At 48.2% G+C, this 18,306-nt stretch overlaps 1 protein-coding gene across 1 annotated transcript in view; it reads right to left on the bottom strand.

Annotated features, from left to right (window-relative positions):
* Nucleotides 1–18,306, bottom strand: part of DNAH3 (dynein axonemal heavy chain 3) — a 952,415-nt gene that overhangs the window by 608,111 nt on the left and 325,998 nt on the right. Inside the window, exon 9 of the mRNA XM_063934423.1 lies at nucleotides 4,995–5,190. Coding sequence (XP_063790493.1) covers nucleotides 4,995–5,190 — 196 coding nt within the window. The remainder of the gene's footprint in view (nucleotides 1–4,994; nucleotides 5,191–18,306) is intronic.

The following is an 18,306-nucleotide window of genomic DNA, read 5'->3' as shown; positions in this document are numbered from 1 at the left end:
TTCTCTGGCACTCGCACACATCTTCCCGTAGATGGGTTCAATTGGAATCCGAACTGGTCCGTGTGCGCTCCATCTCCACCCTTCTATGGATCCCTCGCTCTCACAGACCCCCTGAATATACTAACTTCCCATCTATAACATTCACCATATCACTATGGGACAGACTCACTAAGAGCTTTGCTCTACTGTCTACCCCTCCCGCTCTTGCACCTCTGTGGGATAACCCACAGTTTGCTGAAGGACGGACCTCACACGCCTTCCAACATTGGGTGGTTCAGGACCTTCTTTTTATCAACGATATAGCATTGTCACGCTCTTTTCCAGCTTTCTCAGATCTACAGAGTCGATATGGACTCCCCCCACAATGTTTCTTCCAGTACCTGCAACTACGTAGCTTCCACTTAGCCTTTCTCCAATCGCATGGCTCTTTGTGCCGATCCCCTCTGGAATCATTATGCTTCCTTCGTTCTCCCTCAAAAGGCCTTTTGTCATCAATATATTGCCTTATGCTTACTCATAACCTACCCACATTGGCCCCTCACGAAATAGCCTGGGAAACAGACTTGCAGGACCACATAGAGACAGACATCTGGGAACAGATTAAACAGAACTTAGTTTCCTCTGCGACCTCTATTAGACATAGAGAAAATTCATTTAAACTATATGTCCGTTGGTACTTGGTTCCGACGCGACTGAGTAGAATATACCCTTCCGCCTCAAATAGGTGTTGGAGGGGTTGCGGGTCGGAGGGTACCCTGCTCCATATATTTTGGGACTGCCCCGGGATAGCATCACTCTGGAAGGCCATTCGAAGGTTGATTTTGCGAATCACTGGAGTAAACATGCCCTCATCCCCGTCCTTCTTTCTTTTCCCGAGACCCATCCCCGAAACACCGAGGTCTTCACAGAAGCTCATCTGGCATATCACGTCCGCACTGAAATGTAAAATAGCTTTCCACTGGAAGTCACACACAATCCCATCCATTGCGGCTGTGGTTGCCGCCGTCTGGGATACTTACCATATGGAATTCCTCTCTAGTGTGGTTGAAAGCAGTGCATCAGCCTTTACTGATATCTGGTCCCCATGGCTAGCGTACTATAAATGCCCCCCCCCCCTCGTTGACCTACGGTTTATGATATTATTTCTTTAATGCTCTCCGCTCTGTTACTTGGTTCCCATCCTGATTCGCATATTTGATATCATGTGTTTGCATTGCTGTACCCCATCCCCTCTCCCCTCCCTCCCTTTTTCCTTCTGTCTTCCCCTTCCCCACCCAACTGTTCATTGTCTATTGTACTTTGACAAAAAAATTCAATCAACAGTATTTACAAAAAAATAAAATAAATAAAAAGACTTGCAAAAGATGAAAGTCTTTTAGATTTCCCATGAACTCCCCAGCAGCTTCCCTGCAGTCCCGGACTCACAATATAATGCAATACACGTAAGATATATCTTAAAGGTCATGTAAAAGATCTAGCGGTGGCCACATACAGGAACATGCTGCCCCTAACTATAGCATCAGAACTTCCCTGCAGCAGGGAAGAACTAAAGAGACATCATCCGACCCGCAGGACCGCGCATCAGAACATCAGCGTTAGTGAAATGCAAACGATTTGCACTTTCATTAATGATATATCGAGCTGATATATCAATATCGGGCACATGGTCTTTGTGGTGTGTGTGAGGGGGGGGGGGGGGGGGGGCATAAGAGCCAATTTTTTTTTTTTGCTATCAAAGCAAAAATAAATAAAATGTCTGTACTTGTTCATGACCTGTGTAAAGGTGCATACACACGGTGCGATATATCCTTGCGATTTTGACTATATATATATATACATATACACAGCTTGCGATACCGATGTGCAGTCCCGCGGGGTCGGTGTCGCAAGAAAAATAGACTGTGCATGCAAGTAAGTTTGACTATTTAGTACAAAGTATAGTCAAAATCGGCCATAGCCAATATCGCACATAGGGGGTCATTCTGAGTTGATCGTAGCTGTGCTAAGTTTAGCACAGCTACGATCGTTAACTCAGACATGCGGGGGGACGCCCAGCACAGGGCTAGTCCGCCCCGCATGTCAGTGCCGCCCCCCCTTCCCCCGCACAAATACAAAAGCATCGCACAGCGGCAATGCCTTTGTATTTGAGGAGTAACTCCCGGCTAGCGCAGCTCCTGCGGCTGGCTGGGAGTTGCTCTTCGCTCCCGCTGGCCGCAGCGGCTGCGTGACACGTCATGCAGTCGCCGCGGCCCGCCCCCCCAACGGTCCGGCCATGCCTGCGTTGACCGGACCGCTCCCCCTGAACGGCGGCTTAACCCCGCGTATAGCCCCCTCCCGCCTAGCGACCGCCTCTGTCTCAGAGGCGATCACTAGGTAACGAAAGCTGCCATGCGCCGGCACACTCTGGCACCGCTGCATGCGCAGTCTGATATACAGCTAACATAACCCTTGTACATAGGCTACTGAAGCAGAGCATAACAGCATAAATGTTTTTTCAGCATTAAAAATATGTCCCTTTATGTTTAAAAAGATCAGATAAAATGGTCTGATTACTTGTAAACAAAACAGAAATAAATAGTCTATTCAGCTTTCCTATTTGCCCTAGAGTTTTAGGCACATTACCGTAGGGTCAAAGCATATATTGTATTTTTATTCTTTTAGCCAAAACAAATTGGCGACTCAAAAATTAGCACAAAATGCTTGGGGCTAGAACCACTTATAGCAAATGTAAGTATAACGATGGGAACAGAAGCACAGTTCAGCTCAGTCAACTCTTGAGTGGACACGTGCAGGAAAGTGGGAATGCCTACACTAACATGCAGCCAAGCAGCTAGCCTAATAGTGGTCAACAGGCAGCCCAGCAAGAGTTCCCATGCAGCCCTCAGCTCTGTGATTTTATTTAAGTGCCATGTGGGCTGGTCAGAGCAGCATTTGGGCAGGTCAGAGTGCTATATGGGCTGGTCAGAGTGGCATGTGGAGGGTCAGAGTGGCATGTGGGCAGGTCAGAGGAGCATGTGGCTTATGTGAAGGTCAGATGGCATATGTGGTGATCAGAGTGGCATGTGGGCAGTCAGAGCAGCATGTGGGCAGGTCAGAGCAGCATGTGGAGGGTCAGAGAGGCATGTAGACATGTCAGAGCAGCATGTGGCATATGTGGAAGGTCAGAGTGGCATGTGGGCAGGTCAGACCAGCATGTGGAATATGTGAAGGTCAGAGTGGCATATGTGGAGATCAGAGTGGCATGTGGGCAGGTCAGAGGAGCATGTGACATATGTGAAGGTCAGATGGCATATGTGGAGATCAGAGTGGCATGTAGGCAGGTCACAGCAGCATGTGGGCTGGTCAGAGCGGCATGTGGGCTGGCCAGAGCGGCATGTGGGCAGGTCAGAGCGGCATGCGAAGGGTCAGAGTGGCATATGTGGAGATTAGAGAGGCATGTGGACATGTCAGAGCAGCATGTGGCATATGTGGAGATCAGAGTGACATGTGGGCAGGTCAGAGCAGCATGTGGGCTGGCCAGAGTGGCATGTGGGCAAGTCAAAGCGGCATGTGGGCTGGCCAGAGCGGCATGCGGAGGGTCAGAGTGGCATATGTGGAGATCAGAGAGGCATGTGGACATGTCAGGGCAGCATGTGGCATATGTGGAGATCAGAGTGGCATGTGGAGGGTGAGAGTGGCATATAGGGGACTTTGGAGTACTTGTGGGATAGGGGGACATGGAAAATTTGTGGAGAAAGTTGTAAATGTCCCATTTTTGTGTTCTCTGCCATTTTTCTGTCCCTCCAGACGTGGCCAACCCAAAATATAATGTGTAATCTGAGTTAACTTGGTGCTGCACTATGGGGGTCATTCCGAGTTGATCGCACATAGCAATTTTTTGCTGCTTGTGCGAACAACTAGACGCCGCCTATGGGGGAGTGTATTTTAGCATAGCAGGGCTGCGATCACTTGTGCAGCCCTGCTATGCTAAAAAAGTTTTGTGCAGAACAAGACTAGCCCTGCAGTTACTTACCCTGTGTGATGGATCCAGCGATGAAGGTCCCGGAATTGACGTCAGACAACCGCCCTCCAAACGCCTGAACACGCCTGCATTCGGATCTCCACGCCCGGAAAACGGTGAGTATCCGCCCCGGAACGCCTCCCCGCTGTCAATCTTTCTTCTTTCTTCTGGTTGTTGCCCGGCAACGGCTGTCGCTGGGCAACGACGCGCGTGCGCATTGCGGGCGCCGTGCAAGCGCAGCTCCGACCCGTTCGCACCGCAGCAAAGAACTGCTGCGTGCGAACGGGTCGGAATGACCCCCCCATGTGCAGTGGGAAACACACTCTGCATGGACTTGCTTTAACTCTGCATCAATCTCAATGATTGTAATCCAGAAGCAGAAGTAAGAAAACTAAGTGACACCTAAGTAATATTTTCTGTACAGATTGATGGGAAGCGCAATGTAATAAATGATTGTTACAAGTTCACTGCAGCTACAAGATGAAAAATATGAATTAAAAAAAATCAAACATATATGTTTCCAGGAATAATGGAGCAAGTGACAATTATCTATGATTTTAAATATGTGCATTACCGCAAAGGCGAATGTTTCTTTGTGAACGCTGAAGGATGCAATTACTACCAATACATTTGCTGACAGCCCTTGTACTTGTGTCTATGCTCAGGAGGCAATGCATGACTAGCCAGGCTAATAGATGAAATATATTGTGAATTATAGTTTAAAGTTTGTTTAATAGAAGAAAAAAAACATAGTTTGGAGAGCAGAAGACTGCAGGATGGTGAGTATAATGGTATTTAAAGTGAATTATGGAGGTATAAACAGATGAATATTAGAGAACAGATGGGGATGATTGTATGACTTTGAATTTACCATTTCATTGCGCTAGCTGTGTATTCAGCACGTCCCACACACTTCTCTTTTCATTTACTTGTTTCAATGTGCAATTTTGCACAAGTACATTGCTGCATATCATTGTTCTGCTTTTTTAATTACCTTGTGTATAGTAAAAAAAGACAGTAGGTCCTGAAGAGAGCTGATGATCATCCCACGCAGCTGCAGAGACATCAAAGAGGAGACGCATGCAAAAAACTCTTGTACCTGCAAAGTGGAGTCGTGCTCATTGTGGGGCACTAAATGAATCCACTTATCCTTCTCGGATATAAAAAGTGAAGCACAACTTGGGATCCATCTGAAATTAACAGAAACCAGAGATCAGCCGCAAAATATGAACAGTGACAAATTAATGCATCCTTCACACCATACAGAAGATCCAATACATTTGCCAGGATTGTATACTTTTATATGGCTGACTAGTCATTACTTGGTGACACATTCATCATGCAGTAATGTAGAGAATTAAAGTCTAGAAAAAAGGAGATTTATGGTAAGAACTTACCTTTGTTAAATGTCTTTCTGTGAGGTACACTGGATTCCACAGGGAATAACATCGGGGTGTAGAGTTGGATCTTGATCCAAGGCACCAACAGGCTAAAGCTTTGACTGTTCCCAGGATGCCTTGCACCGTCTACTCTATAACCCCGCCTCCAGACACTGGAGATCAGTTTTGTTAACCAGTCCAATGCAGTAGCAGGTAAAAGAAACGTTAACAGTTAGTAGCCACAGAGGAACCGCATTCTCGCGACAGGAGAAGGTACCAGCGGCTAATGCCATACAAACCCAAAGAAGCTAAGTGCGTCAGGGTGGGCGCCCTGTGGAATCCAGTGTACCTCGCAGAAAGAGATTTAACAAAGGTAAGTTCTTACCATAAATCTCCTTTTCTGCAGCGGGGTACACTGGTATTCCCGATGTTATTCCAGGGAATAACATCGGGGATGTCCTAAAGCAGTTCCTCATGGGAGCGCACTGTAGCGGGCATAAGAACCCGGCATCCAAAGGATGCATCCTGGGAGGAGGAAGTATCAAAGGCATAGAACCTAATGAACGTGTTCACTGAGGACCATGTAGCCGCCTTGCACAATTGTTCTAGGGACGCGCCACGGCAGGCCGCCCAAGAAGGTCCAACAGACCGAGTAGAATGGGCATTGATAGTAGCAGGAACTGGAAGTCCAGCTTGTACATAAACTTGTGCAATCACCATTCTAATCCATCTGGCCAAGGTCTGCTTATTCGCAGGCCAGCCACGTTTATGAAAACCAAAAAGGACAAAGAGAGAATCAGATCTCCGAAGGGAGGCGGTTCTCTTCACATAGATACGGAGAGCCCCTACCACATCCAAAGACCGCTTTTTGGAAGACAAATCAGGAGAGATAAAGGGCGATACCACAATCTCTTGGTTAAGGTGGAAAGATGACACCACCTTAAATAGATAACCAGGGCGAGTTCAAGGAACTGCACGGTCACAGTGAAAAATCAGAAAGTGAGACCTACAGGATAAGGCACCCAGGTCTGAAACCCGTATAGCAGAGGCAATAGCCAGCAAAAACAAAACCTTAAGCGTTAGTCATTTAAGGTCCACAGACTCAAGAGGTTCAAATGGAGACTCTTGTAGGGCATCAAGAACAACTGACAAATCCCAAAGAGCCACAGGAGGAACATAGGGAGGTTGAATCCGTAAAACACCCTGAGTGAAGGTATGAACGTCAGGCAGAGTCGCAATTTTTCTCTAAAACCACACGACAAGGCTGAAACATGAACCTGTTGCAGAAACGCCAGGAGTTTGGCAGTACTGAATTTGTATGCATCAAAATTCTTAGCCGCACACCAGGTGAAGTATAAATTCCAGACCCTATAATAAATCCGAGCCGAAGCCGGTTTACGGGCTTTCAATATCGTTTGAATGACCGCCTCAGAAAAACCTTTGGCCCTCAGAACTGAAGCTTCAAGAGCCACGTCGTCAAAGCCAGCCGGGCCAAATCCTGGTAAACACAGGGGCCCTGAACGAGGAGGTCTGGGCGTTGAGGAAGTAGAAGAGCATGCTCTATCGAGAGACCCTGTAGGTGTGAGAACCAATGCCGTCTGGGCCAGGCTGGAGCAATCAGAAGTAGGATTCCTCCTTCTTGCTTGAACTTCCTTATTACGCTGGGCAGGAGTGACACCGGAGGGAACACGTACGGCAGCCGAAAGTTTCATGGAATTGCCAGTGCATCCACGAACGTTGCTTGAGGATCCCTTGTCCTTGCTCCAAAGACCGGAACCTTGTGATTGTGTCGAGACGCCATCAGGTCTACATCTGGTAGGCCCTATTTGTCCACTAGGAGTTGAAACACTTCTAGATGAAGGCTCCACTCTCCGGCATGTACGTCCTGACGACTTAGAAAGTCCGCTTCCCAGTTGAGGACTCCCGGAATGAACACTGCCGATATGGCTTGCAGATGGCGTTCTGCCCATTGAAGAATCTTTGACACTTCCAACAATGCCATGTGGCTTCGAGTGCCACCTTGATGTTTATGTATGCCACCATGGTGGCGTTGTCCGACTGTACTTCAACAGGCCTGTTCTGTACCAGAGGCAGGGACAGTTTCAAAGCATTGAACACTGCCCGCAATTCCAGAATATTTATCGGGAGGAGAGATTCCTCCCTTGTCCACCGATCCAAAAGAGAGTGTTGCTCCAACACCACGCCCCAACCCCGCAGACTGGCATCCGTCGTTAGAAGGACCCAGTTGGAGATCCAGAAGGGACGACCCCTGCTCAATTGTTGGTCCTGTTGCCACCAGCTCAGTGACAGACAAACTTCCGGAGTCAAGGAAATCATTTGAGACCTGATCCGGTGAGGCAGGCCATACCACTTGGCAAGGATTAGCTTCTGCAGAGGGCGAGAGTGAAATTGAGCATACTCTACCATGTCGAAAGCCGACACCAAGAGACCTAGTACTTGCATCGCCGAGCCTATCAACACTCGTGGATGAGAAAGGAAGCATCTTATCCTGTCCTGAAGTTTCAGGACCTTCTCTTGGGACAAGAACAACCATTGGTTGTGTGTGTCCAAAAATGCCCCCAGGTGCACCATGCTCTGAGCAGAGACCAGGGCGGATTTCTCCCAGTTGATGAGCCACCCGTGGGCTTGCAGGAATTGGACCGTCAGTTCCAGATGACGGAGGAGAACCTCTGGGGAGTTCTCCAGGATCAACAAGTCGTACAGATACAGCAGGATCCTGATACCGTGACGGTGGAGCAGAGCCGTCATAACCGCCATGACCTTGGTGAAGATTCGCGGAGCCGTGGTCAGTCCAAAAGGCAAGGCCTGGAATTGATAATGTAGGTTGCCAATAGCAAACCGCAGGTATTGTTGATGCAATATGGCAATAGGTATATGTAGGTGAGCATCCTGTATGTCCAGGGATACCATATAATCCATGGGCTCCAAGGCCAGAACAATAGAGCGAAGAGTTTCCATACGGACCTTGGAAACCTTCACAAACTTGTTCAGAGACTTGAGGTTGAGAATGGGCCGGGAGGAACCATTCGGTTTCGGAACTAGGAACAGTGTTGAATAGTACCCCCTGCCTCTCTTAGCCAGAGGCACCGGCACTACCACTCCTGTGTCCAGGAGGGATTGTACCACCAAATGGAGAGTTTGCTTTTACCGAATCCGAAGGGATATTTGTTGAGCAAAACTGGCGAAGGGGACACTTCTTGAAAGAGATGGCGTATCCGTGAGTGACGACTTCCCTTACCCAGGCGTCTGAAGTGGTCTGTAACCATACCTGGGTAAACCGTAGAAGTTGGCCTCCCACCCTGGGATCCCTCAGAGGGAGGCCCGCCCCGCCATGCAACAGGCTTGTCTAGTTTGGAAGCAAGCTGACGGGCAGCCCAGGAATGTTTAGGTTTGGGCTTAGAGGTTTTGGAAGTGCAAGCCTGTTTCGGGTACGCCTGACCCTTTGCTTTACCTGGAGGTCGAAAGGAACGAAAGGTGGTACTCTTAGCCTTCTGAACCGAAGGATTAGTACTCGGCAGACATGCAGTTTTAACAGACGCTAAATCAGCAACAATTTTGTTCAGATCTTTCCCAAACAAGATGTCTCCCTTAAAAGTGATAACCTCCAAAGTCTTTTTAGAGTCCAGAGCCACAGACCAGGACCGCAACCACAGAATCCGGCGAGCCAGAATGAACGTAGTAGACACTTTGGCCGCCAGAACACCGGCATCAGAGGCCGCCTCCTGAATATAATGAGAGGCTGTGATAATATATGAAAGACACTGGCATTATCAGAAAAATTAGAAGGTAGCTCCGCTTCAACTTCTTGGTGGGTCTTGGTGTGCCACCGGTGCTGCAGACTGACTGAGGGGTACTGAACCCCCAGTACCTGGACCCTCAGCTGGAATATTTTCCTCAGGTGCATCCGCGGCGTCAGCACTGCATGACGCAGGATCCGGCACGGATCTCCCGCCCTGTGTAGCAGACATTATGTGGGAATGTAGCCTTAGGGCGTAACAGTACAATATAGCCAGACACAGTACCTGACATAAAATCCCTGTGCAGTGTGACTGCAAATGCAGAGCACAAACAGAGGATTTAAGAGGTATATGGTGACTGAAATACACAGAGAAAAATACTAAGGTAGTATATCCTGTGAAACACTCTCTCTCTCCCTCTCTCTCTCTCTTTCTCTCTCTCTCTCTCTCTCTCTCTCTATATATATATATATATAGGACCCTGATGCACTTAGCCCCCCTCAGGGTACAGGACATAGGGATAGCAATATGTGTGAGATACACGGAATAGGAACCACACACCAGCTATTGGCACACACAGTCACATGTACAATGCAGAAATTATTACAAACAACAATAAAACTGCACTGGACTAGCAATACTAAGTAAAGCTATGTATGTATACAGATAGAACAATGCACAGTAAATACTGGATGTATATCACAGGGTACTTGTACTGAAATATCCCTGTAGTCATGCACTTGTTCTTAACTAACACTGTCTAAATGACATGTAGAATACTTAAGTGTCCTGTAAATGCACAGCGCTGATGAGGCAGGCGGCTTTACAGAGGAGACAATGCCCAGCAGTCCCAGGATCAGTGCAGGCCTTGTAATGGCGCCCAAATGCTGACAGGGGTGAGGGAAAGAGAGAGATGCAGCTCCAGGGCGGGAACATTTGCAGTAAATGGTGCCTGGGGCTGGGGGAGGAGCTACAGGTCAGAGCCTTATCCCCTCTGCTGGACTTCACCACCGGGTACTGCGGGGCCTATACTAAATGGATTTTAGTAAATCCGACCTGTGCCCCTTGCCCTGGTGGATATAGTGTGGGTCCCTGCACAGCCACAGTGTCCAAGTCAGCGACCCCGGAGAGGAGCAGCGGGTGTGTGCCTGATGAAGCCAGAGCGCCTCCGCTGTAAGTACCTGGCAACCAGGGCGCGGGAATATAAAGCGCCGCTGGGGGAGGTGAGGGAGCCACAGCACCAGGGACGTGCGGTGAGCTAAATAGCTCAGGAGGCACTGGCTAACACCAGAACCAGATTTACATGCAATATATGAGCCAAAGTGTACATCTGGGCAATATACACAGGTGCAGCAGTATAAACTCCTGGAAATTTGGTGAGTTTTGATCAGAGATGTGTGGAAAAGTTAGCCAGGTGAGGCACTGCCTCACCTGCCATAGACTTTTTACCCCAGAGTTTTGGCCATAAAAATTATTAGAATAATGCAAAGAAGATATTTCAAACATATTCTTTGTATTTTTCATATACTTTACGCAGTCAAAACTCTGACACAAACGTTAGTGTGACAGGAAAGGCTCTACCTCACCTGCCTCACCCCACCGCATGTCACTGCACAGCACGCTATGTCAGACTGACATATAGCACTTCTAAGTGCCTGTGCTGCGGCCCTTGAAGTCTTCTTTCTTCAGAAAAGCTCTTTCCAGGGCTGCCTAGCGCAGCCCTCCCTGTTAGCTGCCTGCACTGCAGGCACCAACTTACAAACTGAGCTCCAGTGCCTGGAGGCAGGTGCAAGGCATCCTGGGAACAGTCAAAGCTTTAGACTGTTGGTGCCTCGGACCAAGATCCAACTCTACACCCCGATGTTATTCCCTGTGGAATACCAGTGTACTCCGCTGCAGAAAGAAAACAGAGCAGTGTAGTAATAATAATAATAATAATAAAACCACACAGAACAGACCTTTTCTTTTTGACATCAAACAAGTCTAAAAATGGAAAATGAATGGATCATAGGATTGGATTAAACATATTTTACTTAGAGATGTGCAGCGGGCATTTTTCGTGTTTTGTGTTTTGGTTTTGGGTCCGCGGTCGTGTTTTGGATTCGGACGCGTTTTGGCAAAACCACCCTTTCGGGTTTTGGATTCGGATGTGTTTTGGATTCGGGTGATTTTTAAAAAAAACTAAAAAACAGCTAAAATCATAGAATTTGGGGGTAATTTTGATCCTATAGTATTATTAACCTCAATAACAATAATTTCCACTCATTTCCAGTTTATTCTGAACACCTCACACCTCACAATATTATTTTTAGTCCTACAATTTGCACCGAGGTCGCTGGATGACTAAGCTAAGCGACCCAAGTGGGCGGCACAAACACTTGGCCCATCTAGCAGTGGCACTGCAGTGTCAGACAGGATGGCACTTAAAAAAATAGTCCCCAAACAGCACATAATGCAAATAATAAATAAAAAAAGAGGTGCAAGATGGAATTGTCCTTGGGCCCTCCCACCCACCATTATGTTGTATAATAAACAGGACATGCACACTTTAACAAACGAATCATTTCAGCGACAGGGTCTGACACACGACTGTGGCTGAAATGATTGGTTTGTTTGGGCCCTAACAAAAAAAGAAGAAATTAATCACCCCACCAAAAAAGAAGCAATTCATCTCTCCTTGCACAAACTGGCTCTACAGAGGCAGGATGTCGTCCTCATCCTCGCCCTCACCCTCAGATTCCTCACCGCTTTCAGGGTGTAGATCCTCCTCCTCCTCATCACAGATTATTAATTCGTCCCCACTGGAATCCACCATCACAGGTCCCTGTGTACTTTCTGGAGGCAATTGCTGGTAAATGTCCCCACGGAGGAATTTATAATTCATCTTGATGAACATCATCTTCTCCACATTTTCTGGAAGTAACCTCCTACGCCGATCGCTGACAAGGTGACCGGCTGCACTAAGCACTCTTTCGGAGTACACACTGGAAGGGGGGCTATTTAGGTAAAATAAAGCCAGTTTGTGCAAGGGCCTCCAAATTGCCTCTTTTTCCTGCCAGTATACATACGGACTGTCTGACATGCCTACAGTGATGCTGTCACCCATATAATCCTCCACCATTCGTTCAATGGCGACAGAATCATATGCAGTGACAGTAGACGACATGTCAGTAATCGTTGGCAGGTCCTTCAGTCCGGACCAGATGTCAGCACTTGCTCCTGACTGCTCTGCATCACCGCCAGCGGGTGGGTTTGGAAATTTTATCCTTTTCCTGGCAGCTCCAGTTGTGGTAGAAAATGAAGGAGGAGCTGTTGACGGGTCACGTTCCGCTTGACTTGACAAGTGTCTCACCAGCAGGTCTTTGAACATCTGCAGACTTGTGTCTGCCGGAAAGAGAGATACAGTACAACGTAGGCTTTAAACCTAGGACCGAGCACGGTGGCCAAAATGTAGTGCTCTGATTTCAACAGATTGACCACCCGTGAATCCTGGTTAAGCGAATGAAGGGCTCCATCCACAAGTCCCACATGCCTAGCGGAATCGCTCCGTCTTAGCTCCTCCTTCAATCTCTCCAGCTGCTTCTGCAAAAGCCTGATGAGGGGAATGACCTGACTTAGGCTGGCAGTGTCTGAACTTTACTTTACGTGTGGCAAGTTCAAAGGGTTGGAGAACCTTGCACAACACGGTAATCATTCTCCACTGCGCTTGAGTCAGGTGCATTCCCCCTCCTTTGCCTATATCGTAGGCGGATGTATAGGCTTGAATGGCCTTTTGCTGCTCCTCCATCCTCTGAAGCATATAGAGGGTTGAATTCCACCTCGTTACCACCTCTTGCTTCAGGTTATGGCAGGGCAGGTTCAGGAGTGTTTGCTGGCGCTCCAGTCTTCGGCACGTGGTGGCTGAATGCTGAAAGTGGCCCACAATTTTTCGGGCCACGACAGCATCTCCTGCACGCCCCTGTCATTTTTCAAAAAATTATGCACCACCAAATTAATTGTATGTGCAAAACATGGGACGTGCTGGAATTTGCCCACATGTAATGCACGTACAATATTGGTGGTGTTGTCCGATATCACAAATCCCCAGGAGAGTCTAAGTGTGGTAAGCCAATGTGCAATAATGTCCCTCAGTTTCCATAACAGGTTGTCAGCGGTGTGCCTCTTACGGAAAGCTGTGACACACAGTGTAGCCTGCCTAGGAACGAGTTGGCATTTGCGAGATGCTGCTACTGGTGCCGCCGCTGTTGTTGCTGCGGGAGGCAATACATCTACCCAGTGGGCTGTCACAGTCATATAGTCCTTAGTCTGCCCTGCTCCACTTGTCCACATGTCCGTAGTTAAGTGGACAGTGGGTACAACTGCATTATTTAGGACACTGAGGACACTTTTTCTGACGTCCCTGTACATTCTCGGTATCGCCTGCCTACTGAAGTGGAACCTAGATGGGATTTGGTATTGGGGAAACACTACCTCAAGCAATTATCTAAGTCCCTGTGAACTAATGGTGGATACCGGACGCACGTCTAACACCAACATAGCTGTCAAGGCCTGAGTTATCCGCTTTGCAACAGGATGACTGCTGTGATATTTCATCTTCCTCGCAAAGGACTGTTGGACAGTCAATTACTTACTGGAAGTAGTACAAGTGGTCTTCCGACTTCCCCTCTGGGATGATGATCGACTCCCAGCAGCAACAACAGCAGCGCCAGCAGCAACAGCAGCAGTAGGCGTTCCACTCAAGGATCCATCGGAGGAATCCCAGTAAGGAGAGGACTCGTTAGTCTTGCCAGTGACATGGCCTGCAGGACTATTGGCGTTCCTGTCTAAGGAGGAAATTGACATTGAGGGAGTTGGTGGTGTGGTTTGCAGGAGCTTGGGTACAAGAGGAAGAAGGGATTTAGTTGTCAGTGGACTGCTTCCGCTGTTACCCAAAGTTTTTAAACTTGTCAATGACTTTTGATGAATGCGCTCCAGGTGACGTATAAGGGAGGATGTTCCTAGGTGGTTAACGTCCTTACCCGTACTTATTACGGCTTGACAAAGGCAACACATGTCTTGACAACTGTTGTCCGCATTTCTGTTTAAATAAATCCACACTGAAGAGGTGATTTTTTTTGGTATTTTGACCAGGCATGTCAATGGCCTTATTCATCCCACGGACAACAACTGTCTCCCCGGGTGTCTGATTTAAACAAACCACATCACCATCAGAATCCTTCTCGTTAATTTCCTCCTCAGCGCCAGCAACACCCATATCCTCATTCTGGTGTACTTCAACAATGATATCTTCAATTTCAGTATCACAAAATGTACTGTGGGTGCTCCTTCCAGCACTTGCAGAGGGCGTGCAAATGATGGAAGGAGCCACCTCTTCCCATCCAGTGTTGGGAAGGTCAGGCATCGCACCCACCAACACATTTGGACTCTCCTTGGGTATTTGTGATTTAGAACGCACAGTTCTTTGCTGTGCTTTTGCCAGCTTATCTCTTTTCATTTTTCTAGCGGGAGGATGAGTGCTTCCATCGTCATGTGAAGCTGAACCACTAGTCATGAGGAACATAGGAGAGGGCCTTTGCCGTTCCTTGCCACTCCGTGTCGTACATGCTCTCTACTATGACATTGGGCATCTGCCTTGGCAGACAACGTTGATGGCATTTCATCGTCTCTGCCATGACTAGTGGCAGCAGCTTCAGCACTAGGTGGAAGTGGATCTTGATCTTTCCCTATTTTAACCTCCAAATTTTTGTTCTCCATTTTTTAATGTGTGGAATTATATGTCAGTAATAATAAGATTTTACTTACCGGTAGATCTATTTCTCGTAGTCCGTAGTGGATGCTGGGGACTCCGTAAGGACCATGGGGAATAGACGGGCTCCGCAGGAGAAATGGGCACTTTAAGAAAGAATTTAGATTCTGGTGTGCTCTGGCTCCTCCCTCTATGTCCCTCCTCCAGACCTCAGTTAGAGAAACTGTGCCCAGAAGAGCTGACAGTACAAGGAAAGGATTTTGGTAATCCAGGGCAATATTCATATCAGCCACACCAATCACACAGTATAACTTGAGATAAACATATCCAGTCAACAGTATGAACAACAACAGAGCAACAGGTCAACCCTGATGCAACCATAACATAACCCTTATTTAATAACTATATACAAGCATTGCAGAAGAAGTCCGCACTTGGGACGGGCGCCCAACATCCACTACGGACTACGAGAAATAGATTTACCGGTAAGTAAAATCTTATTTTCTCTAACGTCCTAGTGGATGCTGGGGACTCCGTAAGGACCATGGGGATTATACCAAAATTCCCAAACGGGCGGGAGAGTGCGGATGACTCTGCAGCACCGATTGAGCAAACACAAGGTCCTCCTCGGCCAGGGTATCAAACTTGTAGAACGTTGCAAAAGTGTTTGAACCTGACCAAGTAGTCGCTCGGCAAAGTTGTAATGCCGAGACCCCTCGGGCAGCCGCCCAAGAAGAGCCCACCTTCCTAGTGGAATGGGCCTTAACTGATTTAGGCAGTGGCAATCCAGCCGCCGAATGAGCCTGCTGAATCGTGTTACAGATCCAGCAAGCAATAGTCTGCTTTGAAGCAGGAGCACCAAGCTTGTTGGAAGCATACAGGATAAACAAAGACTCTGTTTTCCTGACCCTAGCCGTTCTGGCTACATAAACCTTCAAAGCCCTGACTACATCAAGCAACTCGGAATCCTCCAAGTCCGTAGTAGCCACAGGCACCACAATAGGTTGGTCTATATGAAAGGATGAAACCACTTTCGGCAGAAATTGTGGACGGGTCCGCAATTCTGCTCTATCCGCATGGAAAACCAGATAGGGGCTTTTATGTGACAAAGCCGCCAACTCTGACACACGCCTAGCCGAAGCCAAGGCTAATAGCATGACCACCTTCCACGTGAGATATTTCAACTCCACCGTTTTGAGTGGTTCAAACCAGTGGGATTTCAGGAAACTCAACACCACGTTAAGATTCCAATGTGCCACTGGAGGCACAAAAGGGGCTGAATATGCAGCACTCCCTTTACAAACGTCTGAACTTCAGGTAGAGAAGTCAACTCCTTTTGAAAGAAAATGGATAGGGCCGAAATCTGGACCTTAATGGACCCCAAATTGAGTCCCAAATTCACTCCTGACTGTAGGAAGTGAAGGAAACGGCCCAGCTGGAATTCCTCCGTAGGGGCATTCCTGGCCTCACACCAAGCAACATATTTTCGCCAAATACGGTGATAATGTTGAGCTGTCACATCCTTCCTAGCCTTTATCAGCGTAGGAATGACCTCCTCCGCAATGCCTTTCTCCGCTAGGATCCGGCGTTCAACCGCCATGCCGTTAAACGCAGCCGCGGTAAGTCTTGGAACAGACAGGGCCCCTATTGCAACAAGTCCTGTCTTAGAGGAAGAGGCCACGGGTCCTCTGTGAGCACCTCTTGCAGATCTGGACACCAAGTCCTTCGTGGCCAATCTGGAACAATGAGTATCGTTCTCACTCCTCTTTTTCTTATTATTCTCAGCACCTTGGGTATGAGAGGAAGAGGAGGAAATACATAGACAGACTGGAACACCCACGGTGTCACCAGGGCGTCCACAGCTATCGCCTGAGGGTCTCTTGACCTGGCGCAATACCTCTGTAGTTTTCTGTTGAGGCGGGATGCCATCATGTCCATCTGTGGCAGTACCCACCGACTTGCAGTCTGTGCGAAGACTTCCTGATGAAGTCCCCACTCTCCCGGGTGGAGGTCGTGTCTGCTGAGGAAGTCTGCTTCCCAGTTGTCCACTCCCGGGAAGAACACTGCTGACAGCGCGCTTACGTGATTCTCCGCCCAGCGAAGAATTCTGGTGGCTTCCGCCATCGCTACCCTGCTCCTTGTGCCGCCTTGTCGGTTTACATGAGCCACTGCGGTGATGGTGTTTGACTGAATCAGAACCGGTTGGTCGCGAAGCAGGGTCTCCGCTTGACGTAGGGCGTTGTAAACGGCCCTTAGTTAAAGGATGTTGATGTGAAGGCAAGTTTCCTGACTTGACCACAGACCTTGGAAATTTCTTCCCTGTGTGACTGCTCCCCACCCTCGGAGGCTTGCATCCGTGGTCACCAGGACCCAGTCCTGAATGCCAAATCTGCGGCCCTCGAGAAGGTGAGCACTCTGCAGCCACCACAGGAGAGACACTCTGGCCCTGGGGGATAGGGTGATTAACCGATGCATCTGAAGATGTGATCCGGACCACTTGTCCAGTAAGTCCCATTGAAAGGTCCTCGCATGGAACCTGCCGAAGTGAATGGCCTCGTAAGATGCCACCATCCTTCCCAGGACTCAAGTGCAGTGATGCACTGACACCTGTTTTGGTTTTAATAGGTTCCTGACCAGTGTCATGAGCTCCTGAGCTCTCTCTATCGGGAGATAAACCCTTTTCTGGTCTGTGTCTAGAATCATGCCTAGGAAAGGCAGACGAGCCGTAGGAACCAACTGCGACTTTGGAATATTTAGAATCCAGCCGTGTTGCCGTTACACTTCCAGAGAAAGTGCTACGCTGATCAGCAACTGCTCTCTTGATCCCGCTTTTATAAGGAGATCGTCCAAGTATGGGATAATTGCAACCCCTTGCTTCCGCAGGAGTACCATCATTTCCGCCATTACCTTGGTAAATATTCTCGGTGCCGTGGAGAGACCAAACGGCAACGTCTGAAATTGGTAATGACAATCCTGTACCACAAATCTGAGGTACGCCTGATGAGGTGGATAAATGGGGACATGAAGGTATGCATCCTTTATGTCCAGAGACACCATAAAATCCCCCCCTTCCAGGCTTGCGACGACCGCTCTCAGCGATTCCATCTTGAACTTGAACCTTTTCAGGTATATGTTCAGGGATTTTAAATTCAATATTGGTCTGACCGAACCGTCCGGTTTCGGGACTACAACATGGTCGAATAATAACCCCCTCCTTGTTGAAGGAGGGGAACCTTGACCACCACCTGTTGAAGATACAATTTGTGAATTGCAGTTAACACTATTTCCCTCTCGTGGGGGGAAGCCGGCAGGGCCGTCGGTGAGGGGGCATCTCCTCAAAGTCCAGCTTGTATCCCTGAGACACAATATCTATTGCCCAGGGATCTAACAGGGAGTAAACCCACTTGTGGCTGAAATTACGAA

Source organism: Pseudophryne corroboree, chromosome 7 (genome assembly GCF_028390025.1).
Source record: "Pseudophryne corroboree isolate aPseCor3 chromosome 7, aPseCor3.hap2, whole genome shotgun sequence".
NCBI lineage: Eukaryota > Metazoa > Chordata > Amphibia > Anura > Myobatrachidae > Pseudophryne > Pseudophryne corroboree.
Note: the sequence above shows the minus strand (reverse complement) of the source record. Positions and strands in the feature narration are given on the sequence as shown.